Genomic DNA, 11030 nt, shown 5'->3' with positions numbered 1-11030 from the left:
TGAGGGGCAAAGCCTTTTCTTCTGGCTGATGGTCACAAGCAGGGTTGGCTTCATGGTCTTGTGACCAGAGCAGTCACACAAGGTGCCACACTCCCTCTGCCTGGTTTAATGCTCTGCCACCTCTGTGGCGTCCAGCACGATGAGGGTTGTGGGGAGCAAGGAGGGCGGCGCAGGGTTAAGAAAAGACAGTAGCCATGAATAGAGTGCAAGTGGGGCTAAGGGACCAGCAGCCTCAATGTCTGGGCTGTGGCACCTAATTGGGCCTAGCATCAGCTTTTATTAGTTAGGTGGGGAAGTAAAGGAGATAAAGCCTGTCAATCTCAAGATCTGTGAATTCCATACATCATAATAGGAAACTGATTCAAGCCAATCACCCTTGCCTGCAGGCAACTGGACCTTAAGTCTCAACTTCCCCAAGGGACAAAACCTATATGCATATGAATAGATGAAGAGCAAATCACTGAATCACTTCCCTTGCAGGTTTTGGGAGGGAATGCAGCCACAGATGCAGAGGCTTTCCTTAGCCTGAGGAAGGTGGGGGGCTGTGCCCACCTCTATGAACCCTGTGAGTTCTCCTGTTGGTCCCCACTCGGCTCTGCCTGTCTTAGGTTGCTTTCCACGTGGAAAGTTGTACCTGTCATTGGCTGACCAGCCATCTTTCTGGGACCAAACCGGGAGGCATAAGGTGAAAACACAAAGTCCCAGAAAGGATCCATTTTACAGACTCTTCTTTCTTTGGGGGCAAGTACAAGGAAACAAACGGTTAGGCTGCTACGTGGCAACACACCTGTATCTTGAAATTGTGAATATTTTTTGGACAAGTGGCCCTGCATTTTCATTTTACACTGAGCCCTGCAATGCATATAGCCAGTCTTGAGTACACAGATGAACACTGATGTTCATCGGGTTTTCTAGAATATGTGTATGTAATTTAGTCTCTGTTCCAGCATCAGTGCCTCAATCATTTCAAAAACCAAACCAGTTCAGGTTATTAATGATCCACTTTTCCTGCCAAAGAGGACTACACACATATGTACCTCTGTGTACTTTCCTACTAGGCTACAACCATCACCCATTTCATGGTATTGTATCCCTCACATTACACACTTGTGGACGAAAAGGGGGCCATATACTAAACCTGACATGTCAGGCCTTACAAACTCAGAGACCAAAAGTAACCATGTAGGAAGATCTAAACATAAAAATTCCTAACTAAAAGTGAGTCATGTGGGGGGTGGGGAGCAGAACATAGAGTCGTGGCTGAAGCAGCCAGAGAGGTGAAGATTACCTGACTGTTACCCAACAAAGGCAGTGAGTTCAATGCCCTGTCACACAGAGCAACCAAAAGTCTGAGACGACAGGTTTTCGCGGAGATAAAGAGATTTATTCATCAGGCCAGACAAATGAGACCAAAGACTAAGCTCAAATTAGTCTCCCTGAACAAAGTTTTTGGATCAATTTTAAGCGGTGAAGGTAAAGAGAGGTTATACATATTTATTAATTCTAATTCAAGGGATCTGATTGGGTAGTCTTGGAACTAACCCATCCAAGGCTAGGGATCTGGAGGGGATGAGAGAATAAAGAAATTTGTCTGGCAGTTTGTTTTGTCAATCTTATGTGTGTCCAAATTTGGTCCCTGCACCAAATCTTCCTTATTGACGAACTGCTCACATCTTAGTGTGCTCTGGGAGGTAAAAGTAGCATGTGTACTACTTGAGATCCATGAATTTTGGTTCTGCTGTGCTCTCAAAGTCACCTTAGGGTTATTTAGCTGCTGACTATGTCTGCTTAATGCTCTGGGACCAGTCTGATCTGGCTTGGTCTGGTGGTCTCTGGAGCATTGTGAGGAGGCATGCTGTTAACTCCTGAAAGACACTTAAAACTAGAAAAAAACACACGATTAGGGTCTGGATTCAGTGTTAGGGCCCAGTTTCAAGACAAGGAAAAGAACAGAGGTCTGCTGTTTCCAAGACCCACTCCATCTCCACGAGGGAATGGCTGTGTCCAATTTCAGCAATAATTCAATGCCAAACATAGTCCAGATGCAGAAGAGCCCTTAGACTCCAGGGATCCAGCTTGGACAATGGACATACAAGTGGAAACCAGTGGAAACCAAAGACTGGAGAAACTGCCCCAACTTTTTTTTTTTTTTTTTTTTTTTGAGGATGCAAAAAAAAAAAAAGTCAGTTTTATTTTTCACTCCTGAACACTTCTTTTCTACATAAATTCACTACCAACCTTTTTCTTTATGCAAGAGTACAAGGGGTTAGTTGGTGAGGGTGACAAAACCATAATGACTTGATACTGAATTTTCCACCAGTCTAGCAGAACAGGGCCTCAAAATCAGATATCATTGATTTAAAGAAAGTTAAGTAATGCGATATTTTTTGCCAATTATTTCCTGCTATAATATTTAAGTAATATTTAGTACAATGTAACATTTAAGTCATAAAAATCCAGCTAATGACTCATAATTTGCCACCCAAATGCCCTTGGACTTTTTGATAATGGTTTAACAAAAGTCCTATTCAAAATATCGTGACCTCTCTTCATTTATGTTACAAAGAGGCCTGGCTAGAGTCCACTGAAGTAAACATTTAGCTACCCCTGATGCTAAAAATTCTGCCCCTCAGCTTCTTTTCCTCGACAAATTCTTCCTGAAGTGTTAGGGATAAAGGGAAGACTGGAGAAGGAAGCCAGCAACAGAAGACCAAGTCCTTGCGGAGAGACAACCAGAAAAGAGGTGTTGGTACCCTGCTACTACCACTATAAGCTGATCTTGTTTGGCTCCCTATGGTCCGTCTTGCTCCAGGAATGTGTAGCACTTTTCCTGTAGGAAATTCCTTCTTGCATGAATTTATAGCACGTTTGCCTAATACAAGAGCCATGGCCCTTATGCGGGGTCTTGCTTCCAATAGGCATTGCCTGCTACAGGACACTGGTGTGTGTCTGGTGCTGAAGCATGAAGCATGAAGCCACTGGAGTCTACACTCCTACCAAAAACTGCTCTGTCTATGAAATCTGTTTTATCACAGCCAGGTGATAGTTTCTGCAGCCATCACTGAGCTGCTAGTTCATCAAGACAGCTTCCCATTAAGTAAATTGATGGATCCAAACTAGAATTCTCTTAACACTTGGGCTCTGACTTAGAGGAAAAAGCTGAACTTCGGAATCTTATGCCCTAAGGAGAATATAGCAGAATCCTAACTTTTGCTTTGTTTTGTTTTTATTGAGTCCTGCATGTGGTATTTCTGTTGTTACAGGTTCTTAGAAAGAGTACAGTCCAATCTATCTTGACAGGAACTGATTTGGAGAAACAAGCTGAGCAATGTTCTCAAGTGCATATGAGGGCTCTCCTAATCCCCAGACTTTTCAGATGACTTGTCTGCCAAGTCTTCCCCTTAATAAAAAAGGTATACTTTCCAGATATATAATCTGCTAATAATAGGGACACTGTTCCTGAAGCTTCATCAAGCAGCCCCTTTCACTCTTTCAATTGCCTGACGGATATTAACCAAGTGATCCTGGGTCTTATGGTCATAAGCAGCTCACGTCCTTTTCCCTGCAAAGCAGGTAAGTTCAGTCACACTCTTATCTTATACACATCTTGGGCAACACTGAATTTGAGGTCAAAAAGACTTCCAGTCATTGGACCACAATTAGTTGTGTATTGTCTCTCTCCACAGATTTGTTGCCCAATGCATTTCTAATACGAGCCCAGAAGAGTGGCCTCTCATGGGCACTGTCTGGCCAGGTGATAAATGTCTGCCTATTCACAAGTTTCCTGAGTCGGTGGTAACTGGATAACATATAGTTTGGGATCTCTTCCAGGAAGATCAAGATGATAACATCCTCATGCTCATAGAACATCTTGATGCTGGCCAGCTGTACTTCAAGCTGGCACCATTCACTGTGCAGGTAGTGGTTACTGACAACACACAAAGTTTTCCGGCTGGTGTTGATGGCATTCTGAATGTTTTCAAAGATGTCTGTACCTGGTTCAAAGTCCCGGTGGTGAAGACAGAGCTTAAAGGTGGGCTGGCCACATTCTTCTAGGGCTGGAACAAGCTCTTCATATACCCACTGCTCATCAGTGGCAGTGAAAGAGACAAAGGCATCATAGATGAACTCCTTCTCTGTCTTATGCCATTTGGCCATGTACCAGGCTCGAAATATGTAGAGCCCATACCGTAAAGATGAAATCATCTTGGCACTGAACCAAGAGAAGACCATGGTTGTGAGGACCAGAGTGAAGGAACAGAAGAAGTAAACCTTTCCCAGGTCAAAATTACACATAGCGTCATCAAAATCTATCAACAAACTCTGGGTATTTGGCTGCTGACAAGGATAGCTCCGGAGGTAAGGAATATGCACACTTGCTGTGTTTATTGACCAGTTCTTGAGCCACACATTGTCACAGTTGCACTGAAGTTTGTTCCCATAGAGATCAAAGTACATCAGAGACTTCAGATTCTCCAGATGACTTTGATTAACAACTTTTAGGTTGTTGAATCTTAAAGAGAAGACCTGAAGACTTTCTAAGCCAGAAAACATGCCAGGAGTCAGTGACTCTATGTTGTTGTTTTCCAGGCGCAGCATTTTTAGTCCTTTGAGTTTTTGGAATAAGGAAATATTTAAATAGAGACTTCGGTCTCCAGATTTTGTTCCTGAGATATCCAACTTTGTGAGATTAGTCAAGGAGTCAAATTGGAGATGGTCCAAGAATACCATGGAATTTTTTCCTAAAAGTAGCTCCTGCAAGCCATTCAGCCCTTGGAAGAAGTTGGTTGGAACAACCTGAATCCCATGTATTTGTCCTTCTAGGTTGAGTTGTTTCAAAGACTTGAGGTTCATAAATGGAGGACATTTCAAGGTCCTAGTGGTTTCATATGTAATTTTATTAAAACTGAGATTCAAAACTTCTAGATTTTCAAGGCCCAAAAAAAGGCCTGCTCGAAAACTTGACAAGATATTGTATGCTAGGTCAAGTTTACAGAGGTAAGTAAGGCCAGAAAATGCATTCTTGTCTATAACATTCAGGCGGTTGTTGGAGAGAATCAGAACTTGGAGTTTCTTCAGAAACCGAAAAGTTCTGGTCTTTAGAGTTCGAATATTATTGCGTCCAAGGTCTAAACTCTCTAAATTTGGAAGTTGAGCGAAGGAGTAACTGTCAATTTTCACTATCCAGCACCCAGCCAAGTTGAGTTCCTTCAATGAATACAGCCCATAGAATGACATATTATTGAGTTCTGTGATGGGATTTCGAGAGAGAAAGAGAGATTGTAGGTGCCTCAAGGGTGAAAATGCAAAATCTGGAAATCTGTTAAACTTGTTGTGTCTGAGGTCTAGGGCTGTCAAGTTCTGGAGGGTACTCCAGGTCCTGTTGCTGACAAAGGAAAGTTGGCACTTATTTAAATTCAGCCTTTGGAGGCTGGGCATAGCCTCAAACTCACTGTCATTGAGGTGAACCAGATTATTGTTTTGGCTCAGGTCAAGAGACAAAAGCTTGGTACAGTTGGCAAGGTGCTTTATGCCCCCTGCATCAGTGCCTTTTTTCCTAAAAACCAAAACCTCTAATAAGGGCAATTTTCTGAGGAGGTGACATACTGTGTTCAAATTTAGATGACCGCCTCTAAACTCTCGGTTACTAAGGTCGATTTCCCTTAGATTCTGTAGATGTTTGGCTGGAAGCATCTCTAGTTTCACCAATGTTCCACTCAAATTCAATCTCCTCAGTTGGGGCAGAGTTTCCAGAGCCACATTCTGAATGACTCTAGTCTGGATGATTCCATCGCTATTCTGAGAGACATCCAGAGTGGTCAGATTAGGCAGTGACAAAGCAGAGAAATTTAATTCCTTCAGCTTGTTCCCCTGCAGGCTCAGCTGGGTCAGGGAGACCAATGACCTGGGGCTGTGGTCCAAGGAAACGATGCTATTGTTAGTAAGATCAAGGTATTCCAGGTGATGAAGATGCTGGACAGCTTCAAGAATATTAGAAAAATTGGTAATGGAGTTTCTAGATAAGCTTAAATGTTTCAATTTGACAAGAGGGAAAAAGGCATTTTTCTGAATATGGGTAATTTGATTATGGCTCAGGAGCAAAGTCTCCAAGTTGGACAGGCCTTCAAAGAAGTTGTTCACACTTTGAATCTTATTTTCTACTAAGTTCAAATAGGTCAAATTTTCAAGTCCCCAAAAGGCCCTCTCCTCAATCTTCCAAATGGAATTCCACTCCAGTCGCAAGTCCACCAGAGCAGACAAATTAGTGAAGCAGTAAGGAGGAAGGATCTGAATTTGATTTTGTGTCAGGTTGAGATGAGTAGTGTATCCAGGGATGTCACAAATGGCATCTGTCAAGTTGGTGATCTTCTTCCGAATGCAGAACACATGGTGAATGTCCAATTCATACTGTGTACATTTACTGAACCCATATGTCTCTGCCAAAGACAGCAGAGAAAGCACAATTACAATGAGCCGGAGCTGCTGAGGAGGCAAGAGTTTCTCTAAGCTCATCTTGTCCACTCCAGGCCTCAGAATTACTATTAGAAAAAAAATCCCTGTACATATGTGATGCTCATTTTTGAAGAAATGGTCCTTCCATGTGATTCTGCTGCAAAGAAAAAGAGAAAGTTTAGTTTAAATTTATCTCTGTTAATAAATATTTCATAGCTGCTTCAAGAAAACTAAAATAAATAAAAATTGTCCCAATGTTCACTTCCAAAGCATACCCATTTCTAAAGCAATCTCTATGTGTATCAGCAAAGACCAGTGTTATTTCTCCTCTAATCAAAATTGTTAGCACATGGAGGCAGAGAAGACAATTGCATATTTGATTTAATTTAGAGAATTAAGAAGTTCCCCAACCCTCCTCTCGCGTCTGCATAATAAAATACCTCCCTTGCTGTTTGGGCTGATACCTGAAATTTCACCAGTGGAGATGCATTTTGGGGTCTCTAGATCTCAATCCAGTTAAAAGAATCATCCATGGTAGACAAAAACAAAACAACAACAATAAAAAAACACAAAACACACACACACACACACACACACACACACACACACACACAAACCCCACCAAGGTTTACAGGTCACCTGTTTTATTTTTTTAAACTTTTATTTATTTAAGTGTGTTTTTCCAGGACCCATCAGCTCCAAGTCAAGTAGCTGTTTCAATCTAGTTGTGGAGGGCACAGCTCACAGTGGCCCGTGTGGGGATCGAACCAGCAACCTTGTTGTTCAGAGTACTGCTCTCTAACCAACTGAGCTAACCAGCCACCCCGGTCACCTCTCTCTTAATGTGAATAAATACAGAAAAGACAGAGTCCTTGCTACAAAACCACTCATTTCACCACAATTTGCATTTATATCTCTCAGGCAATTAAACCCGTTATCAGCATAGGCATTCCTGGTAAGCAGAAAAAATACAAGCACAGTAAACTTAGCTCTGTCAGTCTACTTTCTGATGTGTGCTAACCAAGTTTTCTCCAGTTTTGTCTGTCACTTTAAATCTGTTCCCACAGTCACTCATGGCAATGTGAAAAAGCACCAGCCCAAACAGACCAGGGTTCTAATCTTGTTTAATTTATTTAACTCCTCTGAACCTCTTTCCTTATCCATACGATGGGATAATAATATCTAATCCCTCATAACACTGTACAGATTCAATGAGACAACTTAAGGTGCCCAGCTTGGTACCTGGTACATTCTGGAGCTCAATAAAGGGTTATTCGTCCTTTCACCTTAACTCCAAGTCAACACCAGCACACCATCTTTGTGTGGATCTTCTAGCTCTTGTCTCAAGCACACTGGTAGTCACAGAACAAGAAAGGAAATAGTATAGTTGCATTGGGTTGTTTTCTTTCCTTTGTATATACTTTCACATGTACACAAAAATATATGTGATATTTTCTAGCACTATTTGTAATTCCAAGAATCACAAAACAAGCACCCATTATAGAAACTGACTATATATATGGTATATGTATAATAAAATGTACATATATTAGGTATATATATAATATCATATATATAATATTATATATATATAATAAAATGGGAATATTTTTGGATTGGTACATTGACAATCACCACAGAACTACAATGAATAGAATCACAAAATATTCACAGGGGCCGCCAGTTGGCTCAGTTGGTTAGAGCACAGTGCTCATAACACCAAGGTCGCCAGTTCAATTCCCACATGGGCAGTGAACTGCGCCCTCCACAACGAGAGTGAAAACAATGGCTTGACTTGGAGCTGATTGGTCCTGGAAAAACACACTGTTCCCCAATATTCCCCAGTAAAAATAAATTACAAAAAAAATATGACTTTAAAAAGTTTTTATAAGTAAAGTAAGCCACTTACTGAAGTCTGTAATATTACTCTCAAGAATAGAATACAAGAGGACCCATCTGCTTACATCAGTAACCCTTGTTATTACACATTTTTATAATTTTTGCAATTCTTGTGGTATTAAAGTTATATCTCATTGTTTTTTTTATTGACATACTTTTTAATATTTGTGATTTTGAGACTCTTTCTGTATATTTGGTAGCCATCTTGACTTTTCTTTCAGTCACCTGCTTATTTATATCCTTTCTCCATTTTTCTACTGGGTTTCTTCTTGTTGTTGTTTTTTCTTTGATAATTAGTTGTCATTTTTTTATATCCTAGATATTAATCGTTGGTGTCATGATTTAAATATCATTTATCTGTCATCTATCATTTAATATTGTCTATGATATTCCTTGTTTTTTCCCCCCTTTTTCTGCCTCCCCCCACACACTCCAGTTCAAGCCATTCTTTGTCAGTCTAGTTGTGTAGGACACAGCTCCCTGACCCATGCTGGCATTATGAGTTTGCCCTCCCCCTACCCCCCCGCCCCCGCTGAGGCACTAGTCGTTCACCAATCGTGGGTCGGACGCTCACAGCAGCTTACGGCAGCTCATGCTGGCTGCCGGCTGTTCATGGCAGCACACAGCAGCCCACAGCTGCTCACGCTGGCTGCTGGCTGCTCCTGGCAGCCCAGCTCCAGGGAGAGCCGTTGTTCACAGTCTTAGTTGTAGAGGGCACAGCTCACTGGCCCATGTGAGAATCAAACTGGCGACCTGGGCATTAGGAGCATGGCGCTCCAACCATCTGAGCCACCGGGCCAGCCCAGTAGTTTTTGTTGACCAAGAATGTTTTTATCATAATATGGTAAAAGCCTTTTTTTTTTTTTTGCTTTTGGATTTCTGTTTTAAAAAATTGTTTCCCTCCTTAGATTACATTAGATGCTGTACATTTAACTTTACCTCTCCCACTTATGTCTAATCTGTCTAAATTCTACCTTTGTCTATTGATCCAGCTATATTCTCCAACTAGCAAAGTAGCTCACTATAAACTAAAAAAAAATCTATTGCCTTTCTAATACTTTTAGGGGCACCTTCATCCTATATCAAATTACCACATATACAGTGGTATATGTGGTATAACATCAGTTTTCAAACATAATCCGTTCTGGAAGACCATTTGAGTTCTGAAACGTTTGAAATAGCCAACAGCTAGGCCTCAGGATCTTAAACTCAGAGGAAGCCATGTGACACATTCAACTTCCAAGGCATGTTCGAAAATCGAAGCATTTACTCCCAGGTTTACTGCATTAGTAAACTGAAATGTTCGTCAATGGAAACGTTCGAAAACCGAGGTACTACTATACTTGAATGTATTTCAGAGCTCTCTTTCTGCTCCTTTGTTTACTTATCAGTTCCTACAAGGGTACCATGCCATTTTATTACTATGGCTTTAAAGTATATCTTAATATCTAATAAGGTGAATCCTTTGTCTTTGCCACTCTTTCTCAAGTTGATTTTCAAAGTGATTAGCAATTCATGAAAGTTTTTTCCATTATAAATGTAAGTAAGTCTACCAATTTTTCCCCCAAGTCTTGCTGGGATTTGATTTGGGACTGAATTTGGAAGTTAATGTGAGGTGGACTGGTACAATTATCATGTCAAATCACGCGAAATATGGACATGGTATATCTTCATTTAGTCAATACTTTCTTTATATTTTTAAAGAGTTTTTAAATATTCTCTGTAAAATTTTGTGCTTTCTGTGTTAGGTTGTTTCCTAGAAATGTTTAGAGCTTATTGTTTTAAGGGATATCTTATTTTTCCCCATTTAATTTTCCAATTAGGTATAGCAAGAGTGCCGTAAGTTTTGAATTTGTTGTGTTATTATCGATCATAAATGTAGAAAGCTTTCTGAACTCTCTTATTAGTTTTGAAAATGTGACTGTTTATTCTATTAGGTTTGTCTGCTAATGATTATATTCTCTGCAAGTAATGGAATGTATATATCGCTTTCAAATTCATACATTTCTTATGTCTTTCCTTTATGTTGGTCTTATAATATTGGTCACAACCTCCAATATTATATTAAATCATAGTGATGATAGATTTTTTGTTAATGGAATGGCATCTATAGATTCTCCATTAATTATTTTGTTTGCTGTATATATATATATATATATATATATATATATATATATATATTCAGAAAAGTTCCCTCCTACTCTTGATTCTTTTAAGGAAGCATATAATTGAGTTTGACCAGAACACAGAAGATGGAAGGGGAAACAGAGCCATCAACTAAGGGAGAGTGTACAGAGACAATGACTTTCTTGCACAAATGATAAACTGGCTCTAAGTATGGAAACATGAAATTATCAAGCACTTAGTATATGCCTGGAACTTTCACAGGCATCACTGACTCACTACAAAACTCAGCAAGACAAGTAGTCTTAACCTCATTTTTTATATGGGGAACTGTAAGCTCAGAGAGCAGAACTTGCATGAATATTGCACAATTAATATGTGACAGATTAGTGATTCATACCAAAACTAGATCATTTCAGAACCTCCTGTTCTTTCCATTACATTCTGTCACACCTCAATTCCAAAAGAGGAGCCCCCAAACATTTGTAGCAATGATTACATCATAGGGATGCTTATCTTACTCTATCTTGGTGATTGCTTTAAAGAATGCTAAT

At 40.2% G+C, this 11030-nt stretch overlaps 1 protein-coding gene across 3 annotated transcripts in view; it reads right to left on the bottom strand.

The window, feature by feature from the left end:
• Positions 1-1362: 1362 nt before the first annotated feature.
• The window catches only part of LOC109435619 (toll-like receptor 13), a 29182-nt gene continuing 19514 nt past the window's right edge, over positions 1363-11030 (bottom strand). The window contains exons 2-3 of one of the 3 annotated variants that reach the window (XM_074324186.2): positions 7696-7805; positions 1363-6610 (exon numbers count right to left, since the gene is read on the bottom strand). In XM_074324186.2, the coding sequence (XP_074180287.1) occupies positions 3646-6513 (2868 nt within the window). In that variant the 5' untranslated portion in view covers positions 6514-6610; positions 7696-7805 and the 3' untranslated portion in view covers positions 1363-3645. The remainder of the gene's footprint in view (positions 6611-7695; positions 7806-11030) is intronic. The other 2 variants (XM_074324185.2, XM_074324187.2) reach the window with 2 other exon arrangements.

Source organism: Rhinolophus sinicus, chromosome 18 (genome assembly GCF_057876585.1).
Source record: "Rhinolophus sinicus isolate RSI-liver-muscle chromosome 18, RSI-T2T, whole genome shotgun sequence".
Lineage (NCBI taxonomy): Eukaryota > Metazoa > Chordata > Mammalia > Chiroptera > Rhinolophidae > Rhinolophus > Rhinolophus sinicus.
This window is presented reverse-complemented; position numbering and strand designations above follow the sequence as displayed.